At 37.2% G+C, this 15,574-nt stretch overlaps 1 protein-coding gene across 1 annotated transcript; it reads left to right on the top strand.

Annotated features, from left to right (window-relative positions):
* The first annotated feature begins 24 nt into the window (after positions 1 to 24).
* Positions 25 to 9,197, top strand: LOC109036667 (dynactin subunit 6). Its single transcript, XM_019051018.2, has 6 exons — positions 25 to 165; positions 2,834 to 2,943; positions 4,591 to 4,761; positions 5,130 to 5,251; positions 5,828 to 5,970; positions 8,695 to 9,197. The coding sequence occupies exons 2-6, from the start codon at positions 2,903 to 2,905 to the stop codon at positions 8,779 to 8,781; spliced, it is 564 nt and encodes a 187-aa protein (XP_018906563.1). The 5' UTR covers positions 25 to 165; positions 2,834 to 2,902; the 3' UTR covers positions 8,782 to 9,197.
* Positions 9,198 to 15,574: the final 6,377 nt, after the last annotated feature.

Below are 15,574 nucleotides of genomic sequence, written 5' to 3'. Positions count from 1 at the left end.
AAGAATCCCACAACGAACACTCAACAGTCATCATTGTTTATAACCTCAAATTGCACCTGAGACATGTCCTTGGACAGGTGCGTTCGTGATAAGAGACAACGGGCCTCAACGAAAATTACTTGACTCTGTATAATTTTGACGTAATGTAATTTATTGGAATAATAACAAGTCGGTCATTTTGAGTTCACGAATGACGTTTCCAATGCTCATGCTGGGCATTGGATGTTCTCCCAGTAAAGTGTAAAGTCTCCAAATACGTACTTCACTTCAAATTAATTTTTTAAATTATAAGGGTTCGAAAAAATGAATGATCATTTAGGTATTCCTTTGTAACCACCACAGTCCTTTTCTTTGATTATTGTCCCAGTTTGATTTTTGTTGCCATCTTGAAGTTTTGTGACGTCAGGCGGGTACCACTTTTGCCAGGCGACTACCGAATCTGTAGCGCGCATTTCAAATCTTCGCCTGCTCTCAACAAGATTAGAACAAGATGAGGACGAGAAGCATTGTTTGATAAATGAGATGACGATGAGATATAAATTAGATATAAATGATCCGTCACATTCCTTCCTAGAAATGTGCCTGTTCCAGCTGAATTTAGTTTTTTATTTCTGAATGATGAAAGAATCTCAAAGGATCGAAATATGACTAATTACTAGCTCTGTAGCTTGCAAGATAACGTCCTTACCTGAGTTATGAATTTTTCCAGTATCGTTGAAATATAAGTAGAGTACCTAGTAGCGGCACCCAGTGTCACAGTATGTCATACCTATTTGATGTACCTAGGTAATTCTCATCCAAATAAGAGAAGAATAAATATTTACCTTCATTAACACCAAGTAGACGAAAGTTCCACTGTGAACTTAGTTGGCCAATAAAAATGCAAACAATGAAGCAATTATTTTTATTTCCTGACTCCAAATGGTAAGAATTATGGTAAGAACTCTAAGGCATAGTAAAAACTGTATTTATCATTCCTCAATAAATACAAGGTTGACTGTTTGCATGGAAATGATAGTACATTAGTTGGCGGCTTATCTATTATTCTAAACTTCAGATTAAGTTGATGAAGGTAGCAGGTTGTTGTCAGCAAGAGCTGTTGATATGAGTATGTAGTTTAGAATGGTCAATTTTTAATTCTGCCAGAGGAGCATCATTAGTATTTAATACAAAACTCTCAGGGGTCTCTGGATACTATGCCACCTCTTATCAAGAATGTTTATGCTAATTTTGTTGCTATGTGGTGATGGGAGGGATAATTTCAAGATTATTTTGGTAAAAGTCGGACAAATATGAGGATGCCAAGTTTATAAGAAAATCTCACAAACCAAAGTGAACATTGTTTCATGCCTCTGCAATTTTCAGCTTCGGGCTAGGTTCTCGCAAGAAGGTCAGCACAACGCGCTGATCAAACTTTTGTGGAATTTCTTGTTAATTTTAGAATGTGTGCCAAAGTCACAGTAAGTATTCCACAAAAATTGCAAATCTGAAAAATCTAGAAAAATAACAAGTACCTCTCAGCCTCCGCGCAATTCGCACCCCTGCTAATAAATGTTGGAGAATAGAGAACACTTTACCCTCAAAACATTACTCGCACTGAGTTTAAACTAATATGTAATTATATGTGTACGATGGTGGATCTGAGCTGTACTTACTTACCAAACTTTGTTGAGCGAAGTTGTTACTTAGGGGAAATTCATTAACTGCTGCCAAGGATTCACAAACTCTGACCTTGATAAATATTTCCGACATATACTTGAGATACAGTCAGATGTTTGGAATTCTGGACATTCAGTTATTGTTCACATACAAAAGAAATTGACTAACAAATACAACCGTTTTATATTTACATAACTGCTCAACAGAACATACCGACAGTTGTGATTAGTTTCTCGACAGCACTCTGATAGCGGTAGGATAGCTAAAGGATCCCTACCCTGCGGCAAAAATGGAGTTGATTGAAATTTTGATTCACATGGTGCTAATGCTGTCAAGACTCAAGACAAAATTACACTCCACGCACAGTCAAAGAGTATTTTGATAAGTAAGATTATCCATTAAGGAAGTTGCACAAATCACAAATCAAACCGAAGGACACGGACAAACCAAGGAGCCAGCCATAGCCAGCTCAGAAACTCGGCAATTCAGTTTCTCTCACTGCAAAAGGTGGAACCATCCAAAGTACCATCAATGTTAAGTTGAAGGGGTGAATTACTTATTTAAAGAGTGCTAAGTCATTTTGGGACTTTTTCGAAGAGATTTAAAGGAAAAAATTGGAAAATGCTCAACTATAAAATGAACGTAAACAATCCGCCTTTGTATCAAAGCTGACGCACAAATGAAACAAGCGCTAAACACAAGGGTAAAAAGTACATACGTAAATTGATTTTGTTTTATAAGGAGAATGGTGAAAAAGTTAGGAAATTCATATTGGAAATTGAAGCTTTAAGATATAAAGAACTTCAGATAATTAATACAGTTTATTTAGAAACGGAGTTAAAGAAGGCAAAGTTAAGGAAACTCAGAAGGAACAGGGTATTTTGTAGGAAAGGGTTGGTAGGTTTAGAATTGAATCGACGTATCGACGTATCGAACAGCGACTATCGGTAGTCTCGAAAAACCCCTGTAAAATACACACTAATACAATAAGCGGTTACATCAGATCTTATGGGAGCGCACTCACACATACAAAAAATCGCTTTTTCAAGCGATTTTTTACAAGAGAACAGAGGAGAATCTCACTAGCGATCGAGATTTTTCGAGATTTTACATTGATTAAATAGCCCAGAGTGAAAGGAAAGTTCTCTCCAGTTGATCACTGGGAGAATAATAATACTTCTCTACTCAACATTTTTTACAAGCCGTATCCGTGCAATCTCTTTCTTACACATCTCTTCCCCTCATGGACAATGGTGCGAAAGCCAAAAAAGAAGTATCCTACCAGTAAGTCTCTGAATTCTCATCCTTTCAATGATTTTTTCCCCTCTATTTCTTATTACGTGTGCCCCTAAAATCGATCGCTACATTTTAGATTAAACTTAACTTCACTTACATCGTTATTATGTGTAGGAAAAGAGCCGGTGGAGTTCTTAGTCTATCAGTTAGAGTCGATGCCAAATAAGTTTTTTTTTTATGCACTTTCAGACTGTAACTGAAGATCCACTATCAGCCAAAGGATCTAGAGAGTGATGGCGACACTTTGAGAAATGATCAATTATGTGTGACCTCAGTATTCGAAAAATATCTTTTATTTGCAGTGGCCGAATTGTCCAACAATGTTAGCCAAATTTTTTCTCTTTGAGGGAATACCCCTAGTGCTCATTGAGTGCTAAAAAAAAAATTAAAATCCACCATCTTGATTCTTGCATTTACTCAATTTGAAAAAGTGACGTTGGTGCGATACCCTATTTGGCGTGGACTCTCGCCAGTTTTTGGAGGACAAAATAGGATTTACAACCACCTCAAATTAGGAAAACTAAGTGCACCTGTGTCAAGGTAGGTAAAATCAAGGTATGCACCGCTATAGACTACCGTAAATCTACCAAACACGCATTTGTGTCAGCGTTGTTCCAATCTTTGAGGGAATTTTGAAAAACAAATGCTAATTTAGTCATATTTGACACTTATTGCTTCTGTCGCTCCTTTGTACCAGGTCAGTATTTATACTGAAAGAGTATGTAATAAGAATAGAACATGATAGCATCAGAATTCTGCTTCAAACTTGCTAACAAGGCTAAAATGGTGCCCACACAACTAAACGTTTTGTTGATTTTTGGAGCCTGAATAGAGGAAAAGCTTGCCGTGCATAATTACCTTGCATCCAGGTGACTTGCGAAGTTACTTGAATGTCCATAGAAGCAATTATCCTCAAGGTCCCTGTACGTGCGGGGCTTTTGTAGTGCTCTAGGCAAATATTTTGTATACATACCTCCTCAAAGGAGCTGTCTTACAGCTTACTGAGGGCTTATAGAAAAATCTATACTATCAGAAAGAGTTCTAGGGAACCCACGAGCAATTATCCTCAAGGTCCCTATATGTGCGGGGCTTTCGTAGTGCTCTAGGCAAATATTTTGTATACATACCTCCTCCAAGGAGCTGTCTTACAGCTTACTGAGGGGCTTATAGAAAAATCTATACTATCAGAAAGAGTTCTAGGGAACCCACGAACCCTCCCAGAAAAATTTTATAATTTTTCCTTGAGAAGTTATCCCGTGCTATTCATTGATATTTTGGGGGAAATTATCTTTGAGAAATTCCATTTTTTCCCATTTTTTTTTTTAGAATTTCCAGATCAACTACGGTTGTTTTTTCTCTTTGCCTAATGATAATGAACTTCTTCATCCCATCAGTTTAATTCCATTTTTGACTGGGCAATGACTATTTCCTTGTCATCTCATTAAAGGATGAAGGTACATAGTTTAAGTTAAGAGGTTCTGAGTCAAGCTTACTTTCATCTAGTCAAAACTCCTTAGCTGGTTGTAAGGATCTGGAGAGGAAACTTGCCATAGTGGGTAGCTGTCAGTGTTTCAGTGCACTTTTTTTGTATAAATTTAACCTTACTGAAGATTTTCCAACGTTTTTATTTTTCAGAGCAAGTATTGCTGTTGGCTCCACAGTCTGCAAGGACATAAAACTTCAGGGCACAGTCTCAATCGGCACCTTAACTATAATCCACCCGAAAGCATCAATCCTTGCAGAAAACGGTCCTATTGTGATTGGAGATGGGAACATTATTGAAGAGCAATCAGTCATAGCAAATAAGTATGTATTTTTCATCCTTCTTTATCTTTGAGGTTAAGCAACATAGAGAGGCTCATATGTTGATTTATTAATTTTTTCCTTACACATTGCAGGTGTATCATCAATCTTACCCAGGTTCAGGAAATTTCATCATTACTATTTTAAATTAACTACTTCTTTGTATAAGTACAGCACTTAAATATTATTAAATATATTCTTCTATCTCTCTACTTACTAATGTTTATTTGATACTATACAACATGCAGATAAAAGATCTTGCTGTTTAGCATACTAATATCTAAATGTGAATGCTATGTCTGATGAGGTTGCTTTGAATGTTTGAAAATCTCCCAGGTCAAGATTTACATATTTTGTTTATGTTTTTGCAGACTTCCAGCAGATGCCAATGGAGAACCTCAGACTCTCTTTGTTGGCAATAACAACATGTTTGAAGTAGGCTGTGTGTGTGAAGCAAAATCTGTTGGGGATAATAACGTTTTGGAGGCAAAAAGTTGGTTTTTTTTTTTTTTTTTTTTTGTTTACAACATTTAAAAGGCAGTATTTTGCTCAGTTTATGAATATACCTTTGATATCAATCAAGAAATGAAAAAAACTTAATACATACAGACTTTGAAAACTAATTCTCCCAGTAACACAGCTTGAAGCATTAGGAGATTCTCTCTCTCAGCCAACCAGGAAAACTGTCAAAATTAATATTTAATCACAACTTGAGGAAAATTGGACTTAAATCATCCAGAAATTTGGCACACCAAATGCATTTCTCTCCACAAGACTGGAATAAACAATTTAGTTTAACGTCCATTATCGCTGATTGTTTTGAAGGAGAAAAGAAAAAACTTTCCAGCCATCTTTCTAAATCATAATGATTTCGGCAATAAATATCAGTTGGGAGAAAATGTCCTAAAACATTGCTGGACTGAGAATACCTTAGAGTAAGTGTGGATAATATGATTGGTTTTGCAGTATCTCTGATGCTAATGTTTATGTCAAGTGTTAAGTTTTGCTTTAAATTTTGTCATAGGATACTCTCATAAATAATGAAAGTATTTTTTTATTAAATTTCTAGGTTATGTTGGGCCTGAAGTTGAAATAAGCAATGGGTGTTTCATTGGCGCTGCTTGCAGACTAACTCTTCCTGAAAAACTGCCAGAAAATTTGTCTGTTTGTGGAAGCAATCATTTGCGAAAAATTATGTCTGATAGGCCAGCGGTAAGATTAAAGCTAGTTTTCTTCATGTCACAGAATAGGTCTCTAGGTTGCATTTTTGTTGCTCAAAAACACATCAGAAACTTAAACATGATATTAGTTGTTCATATTGTTTGAGCTCCTAGAAAAATTGTGGAAAGGTTTCAACTAGCAAGTACATCTGCAATCTCATAGGAACAGTGCAAAAGAGCGACGCCAAGAATGGCACAATTTGGGCCAGAAGGGATTTTTCTGAAACCGGGCCCAAGCGATACCTTATGATACCCTAAAACTCTGGTAAAAATTTTAGATTGAGTATACGCACCGTTTTTGAGAAATGGGGGGGCAAAGTTGCCAAATCGCCATCATTCTGGACAGCATTTTTACAGCAAAAAGACGGGAAAAATGGACGAAAAAGTTACACTATTGATGGGTTTGGGCTGTAAATGTTCTTATTGAGCCCCCGTGCATGTAACTGTGTTCAGTTTCAAAAATTTTGGACGTACAGTGGTCCAAAATGGGGAGAAATCGTGGACAGATAAGGATTCTTTGTCAAACTTTTTAAAAATGGAAGTAAAATTGTTGGTCTCCTGCAGAGATCATGTAAAACTATGTTCTTATTGGTCTTCAATGCATTCAATTGAGTTCAGTTTATCAAATTTTCATCGCACAATGGTCCAAAATGGGAAATCAGTGGACAAATTAAGATCTTCTGCCTAACTTTTTAAAAATGATGTATGACTATTGGTCCCCTGCAGAGATCATGGCGAACAATGTTCTTATCAATGCATTCAATTGGGTTCAGTTTATCAAATTTTCATCGCACAATGGTCCAAAATGGAAAATTAGTGGACAAATTAAGATCTTCTGTTGAAATTTTTGAAAAATAACATGAAACTATGAGGTTTTTCACTAGATTCGAAAGGTGTAAATTCAAAATAAGTTAGTAGCCAATAAAAGCTATCCATGTTCACTGTTTTGAACTGAACAAATGAGGTCTGGAAACGGTAATTCAGGAGGAACTTAGCTTTTGGATCCTTAAAATCCGGCTAACTGGGTGGTTTTTGTCCTAGTTAGTTGTCAGAGAATAATTGTAGTTAGAATAATACTTTACAATAAATCCTTTCTAAGGATTTAGGAAAGGTTAGGTTAGGTTAGGTTAGGTTAGGTTAGATTTCAACAGAAGATCTTAATTTGTCCACTGATTTCCCATTTTGGACCATTGTGCGATGAAAATTTGATAAACTGAACCCAATTGAATGCATTGATAAGAACATTGTTCGCCATGATCTCTGCAGGGGACCAATAGTCATACATCATTTTTAAAAAGTTAGGCAGAAGATCTTAATTTGTCCACTGATTTCCCATTTTGGACCATTGTGTGATGAAAATTTGATAAACTGAACTCAATTGAATGCATTGAAGACCAATAAGAACATAGTTTTACATGATCTCTGCAGGAGACCAACAATTTTACTTCCATTTTTAAAAAGTTTGACAAAGAATCCTTATCTGTCCACGATTTCTCCCCATTTTGGACCACTGTACGTCCAAAATTTTTGAAACTGAACACAGTTACATGCACGGGGGCTCAATAAGAACATTTACAGCCCAAACCCATCAATAGTGTAACTTTTTCGTCCATTTTTCCCGTCTTTTTGCTGTAAAAATGCTGTCCAGAATGATGGCGATTTGGCAACTTTGCCCCCCCATTTCTCAAAAACGGTGCGTATACTCAATCTAAAATTTTTACCAGAGTTTTAGGGTATCATAAGGTATCGCTTGGGCCCGGTTTCAGAAAAATCCCTTCTGGCCCAAATTGTGCCAAAAAACGGTCGTTTTTGGCGTCGCTCTTTTGCTTGAAATGTTCAGAAACAATGAAGTATGAAAATCAGAACTGAATCAATGGTTGATTTTTGATAATTTGAACCATTCAAAATGGTTACTGGCTTGTTGAAAGCATGAAAATAGCCGTGAAAGTACTTCAATTATTAAATAAAGTGATGTATTGACTTCCTCATAGTCATTTAAGAAAAATTCTACAAACATGTTAGTACTCAAATGATATGTGAGAGTGAACCTAGTACGGACTTTTAATACTTTAAAACTTTGAAATAACAATATTACGAGGGGGCTCTGCCCCCTGGGCGCTACGCGACCCATCCCCTGTCGTGGCGCTGAGCGCCCCCTAAGGCCGCCTAGCAGCCAGGAAAATCGCTGAAATCGCCCGCTGGCGGTTAATGAGCAAACAGTTTTAATTGAATAACAAAACGATGTTTCCAAGAAAAATTTCCTGCCAAACAATAATTTTAATGACTTTCTCCTTACTCAGAACTTTGATTCCTTTTTTGGAAGTCAACCATGACAGGGCCACATATAGCTGTCCATGACTAAACAAAGGCTTCTCAAAGTAAAGAACTCTATAAAAACTCTGACCTTTTAACTCCCCTTCCTCACTCCGACCCATTGACCGTCTTATGCCCCTTCCTCACCCCGTCCATTAAGCGTCCTAAAAATGATTTTATTAGAATAGAGAGGATCTTGACTGATTTTGAACAAAAGTTTTGCATCGAATTAGTGAACAAGGGATGTAGGAGATACCTGACGAAAAAGAATCATTCCCCAGTTAGTACTTGGAAGAAAAAGAACAATGATAAAATTTACAAATGAATAAACTTCTTTTGCTTTCTTTTATTTTCATTTCAGTTTAGAGCTTATTATTTAAATCCTTTTTTTATTTTTTTTCAGCCTCAAACATCCCAGAAAGATCACCTAGCCAAGGTTTTACCAAATTACCACCATTTAAAGAAACCAAGACAGCTAACAGGCAGTTAAAATTAGTACCTGGAAGAACTGCATATTCCTAATGAAGATTAGAAAAATATGTCAATTGTAAATATATGTAAGAAGAGTCATCTAATCAAGTGGAAAGTAAATGTGATTTTTACCAGTTTTAAATGTCACTTGTTGAACAGAGGATTTTTTTAAAATTCATACATACTAAATTAATCATTCAAGTCATTCACTCAATTCATCATACACTATCTGCGTGTAATAATCATTCCAGTTTAATTAAAATTCACTTTTAAATATTAAGAGTTTATTATTTTTGTAGATGTTAGCTGCTTTTCTAATGAGGGTTAAAAAAAGGACGGGTCAAAGGTAACCAATTACCTTTATGTCTTACCTATGTTGATTTTGTATGATACACAAATACTTTTTAAAAATAAATATAAAACTTTTTAAAATTAGATCTTGAAGTCTTATTTCTTTAATCTTTGAAGTTGGGCCAGTGTGCACTTTATTTTGTGTATATCATGGGTTTCAAGTGCTCTAAAGGTTTGAATGAAATCAGGTATCGAAGTTGCTGAGGAGCTCATTTTTTTTAAAATGTGTTCATGTATAAGTTTTTATACATGATTCAAATCAGGACACTCATAATTCTCCTCAATAGGTATCTCATTTCTTTTTATGCCAAATTTTGAATTTACTCAGAAATAGCTACTTAAGTTTTAATAAGAAATACCCTGGTGTTATTCACTAGGAAAATTCAGCGCATTTATCACGGTTATGAAATGCATAATCTGTGGAAGAAAAAACCAAGGAAAATTTAATTAATTTCATTTCACATAAATAGTAGAGGTATACACAAATTCGGAATGTTCGAAGAAAAATAATTTAAAGTTTTAAAATATTCCATTACCCCATAATTTTGAGGAAAATCTTGGATTTCACAGACAGTGTTGTAGAAATTCCACTACAGGTTTATGCACTGTATTAAACTGACGTTAATGCATCAAACCTATCAAGGTACTTAATATTCATTTTTGACGGAAATATTTTATTTGCATGTATTTATATTAGGTAAGATAAGATTTATACTAGACCTATTAATATTTCGTTTGCCAATTTCATGGGCAGTTCTCAAAACTACTCAAGTAAGTAGAGCCCATTTGCATTGGAAAAATTTTCACTCAATTTGGATGACAAACCATTTTCTTGATGGCATTGAACAAGTTTTCTTTACTCACAGAATTGAAAAATTGACAATTTTAACATTTCGAATATTTAAGTAAGTTTTTACTGCTTAATTTGAACCTTTCGATTTTGTATACACTGCTCCAATATATATCTGAACTGAAGTGCAGGGCCGGATTTACCTACATGCCGCCCATGGGCCGCCTGTATTTTTCCGCCCCCTTCTCGTTAGTTTTGAAACATAAAATAGATCGTATTCAACAGTGGTTCAATGTATCGTTTGGTTCAAATCAATAGAACATAACCTCAAACAAAAATTTTAGGATTTAATTTGGAAAAGCTGGAAATGAGAAAATTCCCAATAATTTCACTTTTCATTGCCATTTGGACGTATTTCTGTCGAACGGAACTAAGCGCCAGCGGGGGAGGAAGGGAGAGGGGCGGGCTTGGATTGGCGGCGGAATCGGGCGTCGGGCTCATACCGTCCTTTACTCGCAATGCTTTTTCATGGCGCTTACAATCAGTTCCGTTTGAAAGAAATACGTTCATTTGGTGCTCGAAAGAATAAAAATTCGATCACATAAGACCCGTTACCTCAGATTTCTAAATTTACTATTGAGGCTTTGGTTACATATTGAACCGATCGATATCAATATAATCTCAACTGTGCGGTCTGTCGAATACGATCTATAAAAACCATCAAGTGAACGTGCCAGTGGGGGAGGGGTGTATAAGACGCGTTCACTCGTGTTGGGAACATTTTTTGTGAAAGCCCTGTCAACACTAACAAAAGTTCAGTTCCTTAAACCCATCCCTGTTTGGACAAGGCCTTCCATTTATAAAAGAGAACGAAAAAATTATGAAAGAACAAACATAAAATATGTGGTTAAAAATTTTAACTTCCACCGCCACGCCGACCACACTGTGTTGGCGCAATGCATGAGGTCTTCATGCAGTCTTGTAGGCGCCATGCATTTCACGCCGCTGACCACTGCTGATCACACTGTTTGGCGCAATGCGTGAAGTATTCATGTAGTCTTGTAGGCGCTATGCGTTTCAAGCCGACTGCTGCTAAACGCAGTGTGTTTGATGCAATGCGTGACGTATTCATGCAGTCTTGTAGGCGCCATGTGTTTCATGCCGACCGCCGCGTCATCAAAAAAAAGTCCAAAATGCCTGAAATGCAAACACGTCCTTTTTTCTCTCTATGTGTATGTGGTGCCTAGAAATTCGTGAGTCACGCGCCAAATATTATTAAGGGTAACGGATGAGAATCGGGGCCCACCAGTTACCAGTTGTTCTGAACTATTGTAACATATTGAATGCAAATCAATTTTGGCATCCTCGGCACCCTTAAAGCCTCGGAGGCACACACTGTCTTGCGATCGGATTTTGAAACTTTTCGAAAGTAATTTAGTTTAATTGAGGGGGCTGGAGAACAAATGAGGCGCAAAAGTGCAGTTTTTGAGAAAATCGAGATATGAATGATTTCAAGTAAAACTAGTCTTAATGCATATTCTGTGACAAATTCGCTCAAAAATTCCAATTTTTAAGCATCAAAAAGACAGTTCGAACTTTCTTTCCGCCTTAAGGATATTTATGTAATTTCGAGACTTCCAACACGTGTTTCTCGAAAAAGTGAAAACTGCACTTAACTCTGAGGGGCTCGGAGGAAAAGCCGCATAAGTGAAATTTTTGCTATGTCAAGGAATCGGTTGAAAGTCTAAAAATTACATATTGTGTTCTGATGGAAATAAAGTTTAAACTCACTTTTTCATGCTGAAATATCGGATTATCTTCCTTTGATAAAATAATGATTTCCTCGAAGGATCCTAAACATTTTTCTTCCAAATGTTCAGTGAAGTTTAATTGTTTGCAATTAGCTCTCAGTCATCTGAGACTTTCAATGAAATATATTCATAACTCCTTAAAGGGTCGTCCTTCTCCGAGAGGAATTTAACAACGTTCGAACGTTCATGCGACGTTTTCCCTTAGCGTGGCCGCGCGTGTCTATCAATTTATCGATACTGCGTTTGAATTTACTAATAGGTCTTCAAGGTACGTAGAAACATTCAGAGTAGGTACAGCCAATCGGTTGATACAACTTAATTAACTCCGATGTGGGGTCGGGTTGCGTCGCCTAACTTGAAGGCGAACTAGTAGCGATTTCGTTTTCAAGTGACGTGCGGACGCAGCGCGGAACTCCAACTATCGCCGCCGTATGAGTGCATGAATTACCAACACCGTCGTCCTTATTCTGCGAGATGAGGATTTGTAGTTTAGGGAGACATGAAAACTATGCTGCCTCCTTGAGGAATAACGCCGCATGAAGCGTGTCTAATTTAATTGCAATTTGCACAGACTATATTTTAAGACTATAGTTTTAGTTGAAATCATTCATCTCTCAATATTTTAAAAAAAAACTGCACATTTATGCGCCTTGTCCTCCCAGGCCATTTAAAAAGTCAATTCATGGTTAATTAAGGGCCGATAAATGTGTAAGTATTAAAATGTAGGGAAATGGCGATTAGGCGGAATTAATGAGTTTTGTAAGTTTTAATATGTTGCATTCATCAAAACCCGATTTTTTGAGACACACGTAGGTACGCAACTAATCATGGGGTTTTGCGGAATACGTATCGCAGAAGAAAAAGATTCGAATATTACAAAAACAAAAATCAATATAAACTCGACGTAATTATGTATACTTGTACACTAACACAGGGGCGGACTGGCCATGGGGGCAAAGAGGCGATCGCCCCCTAACAATTTGCCGCGGAGGTCCCGAAGGGGCCCCGAGTCATCGTTTTTTCGAGTCATCATTTTTTTCCCGTAAATCCCGTAATTTTGTAATTTTCTTATCCCTTTCAATCACTAAAAAGCCCCGAATTCCTTGAAAATTTATCTCTAAGAGACATGGAAGGTCGCCAAAAGCATTTGTGATGAAGGGCGACCCCCAATGAATCCTGAGAAAGGGTTATTTTAAAGTTCAAGTACTGTAGAATCCAACTCTAATAATGCCTACGTGTTTAAAAAGTGTGAAATTTTCAAAATTTACCGGGGGAGGGCCCCGGACCTTCTTAAAGGGGCCCCCAAACGACATTAGGGGCCCTTACATCTAGGTCTCCTCCTAACTTTTCGACTAGGTACCAGTCCGCCTCCGCCCCTGTGTGCCGCTACTGCAGTTTTGACCGTTAAGGCCGTAGTTTAAGGGCGCTAAAGCCAGGATTATATTTCGCAAACAGATAATTTTTGCAGAATAATTAAAAATTAAGAAGCAGGAGTAATATTACTAAATAGTAAAAGGAACTCAAATCTACAATATAATGCAAAATAATTTGGAAAATCTCGTTATGTTAATACAGAAGATTCGAAAACGCCTTCAATTGAAGCGTGATACCTCACGCGTTCCGGAGAGTTCAAATAGTTGTATCCCTGCGCCTTAGCAAGGCGATAGAAGTTTAATATTAAAGTAGCGTCCCCGCTATGTTTCTCTGTTTTCCTGTGCCGCTTACAGTTTAGACCGTTCAGGCCGTAGTTTAAGGGCGCGAAAGTCAGGATTGTATTTTGCAAAAAGAAATTTTACCAGAATAATTAAAAATTAAGAAGCAGGAATATTTTGACTAAATAATGAAAGGAACTCAAATCTACAATATAATGCAAAAACTAACGTATTTTAAGGGCGCTAAAGCCAGGGTTTAATTTTCCAAATGGATAGTATTTGCAAAATAATTAAAAATTAAGGAGCAGGAGTAATTTAACTAAATAATAAAAGGAACTCAAATCTACAATATAATGCAAAAAAATTTTGGAAAATCTCGTCTTGTAAATCCAGTAAATTCGAAAACGCCTTTAATTGAAGCGTGATACCTCACGCGTTCCGGAGAGTTCAAATAGTTGTATCCCTGCGCCTTAGCAAGGCGATGGAAGTTTAATATTAAAGTAGCGTCCCTGCTTGGTTTTTCGGCTTTCCTCTGCCGCTACCGCAGTTTCGACCGCTCAGGCCGTAGCTTAAGGGCACTAAAGCCAGGATTGTATTTCGCAAAAAGATAATTGTTGCAGAATAAAAAAAAAATTAAGAAGCAGGAATGATATTACTAAATAATAAAAGGAACTCAAATCCACAATATAATGCAAAACAATTTGGAAAATCTCGTTATGTAAATACAAAAGATTCGAAAACGCCTTTAATTGAAGCGTGATACCTCACGCGTTCCGGAGAGTTCAAATAGTTGTATCCCTGCGCCTTAGCAAGGCGATGGAAGTTTAATATTGAAGTAGCGTCCCCGATTGGTTTTGCGGCTTTCCTGTGCCGCCAGGGGTGGACTGGCGATGAAGGCGGGGAGGCGATCGCCCCCTAACACTTTGCAGCGGAGTTCCCGAAGGAGCCCCTGCGGCGAATTTTTTTCGAGTCATCGTTTTTTTCCCGTAATGTTGTAATTTTCTTATCCTCCCCGAATTCCTTGAAAATTCTTCTCTAAGAGACATGGAAGGTCGCCAAAAGTATTTGTGATGAAGGGACCCCCGATGAATCCTGAGAATGGGTTATTTTGAAGTTCAAGTACTGTTTAAAAAGTGTGAAATTTTCAAAATTTACCGGGGGAGGACCCACGAACTTTCTTAGAGGGGCCCCCGAACGACAGGAGGGGTCCTTACATTTAGGTCTCCTCCTAACTTTTCGACTACCAGTCCGCGCCTGCACTAACACGTTTATCTAATCATGGGAAAGTTATTGATCGAATTCAATGATATTCCGATTAGTCCGTGTACCTATATCGCCCTTAATTTATCTGACTTCGACACGATTTAAGTGCCAGATGGTTTCCATCTTTTTTGTTTCCTGATGACAAAAGCCAACGCGAGTCATTCAATTAGACGCGCATAATACTCGTTCGGATCCCTTCAATCAATACCACTGCCTTTACCATCTTTTTACCCTCACCAACAGCACTACCTACGAGTGTCTCGTATTCATTCTTTTCTGGCGCGTGCTACTCCCTGCTGAAATTGAATGGAGGAGCGCTGTTTGCATTGATTCTATTAGTTAAAAAAGCACCACTATTTTCATAATATGTGTTTGAGCCACATCCAGCGTTTTATTGACGGTAAAAATAAATATATCTATATGAAAAAAAAACAATAAAAAAAAATTAATGCCTATCTCGATTTGAAACGTTACAGACTATTCTGTCATTTGAGGAGCGATCGTGGCTCGTCTTTACCAAAATCAACCTAGTTCCCTACATTTCACATTTCTTCATTTTTCTTCATCGTTTTAAAAGTTTTACAAGAAAAGTAATCAACAAAATGGCTTTATGCTTTTTCTTAATATCTCCTGGGTTAATCTTTACCTCAAACTCTCTGACCCCTGACTTAAATTTTTATTTTTCGTCACAGTTCGTTCCACCGTTCTACTTGCTAGGCCGAATTTCCAAGAATTTTGCGGCTATCGATATTCCCTAAATGAGCCTCCTCTGCGGGCTGATTATTGAATTTTATAGACAAAGCTATTGACAAAGATGACATAAGGAGCTCAGAGCGATCCCATTGGTTGAAATGGGTGTTTCTTATAGACTAAGGGGGTAAATGATGGACTAACTATCCGGTCTCTCGTGGGTTTTGCCGTTATAGTTAGTCTATTACCTACGTC

This window comes from Bemisia tabaci, chromosome 5 (assembly GCF_918797505.1).
Source record: "Bemisia tabaci chromosome 5, PGI_BMITA_v3".
NCBI classification, from domain to species: Eukaryota; Metazoa; Arthropoda; class Insecta; order Hemiptera; family Aleyrodidae; genus Bemisia; species Bemisia tabaci.
Note: the sequence above shows the minus strand (reverse complement) of the source record. Positions and strands in the feature narration are given on the sequence as shown.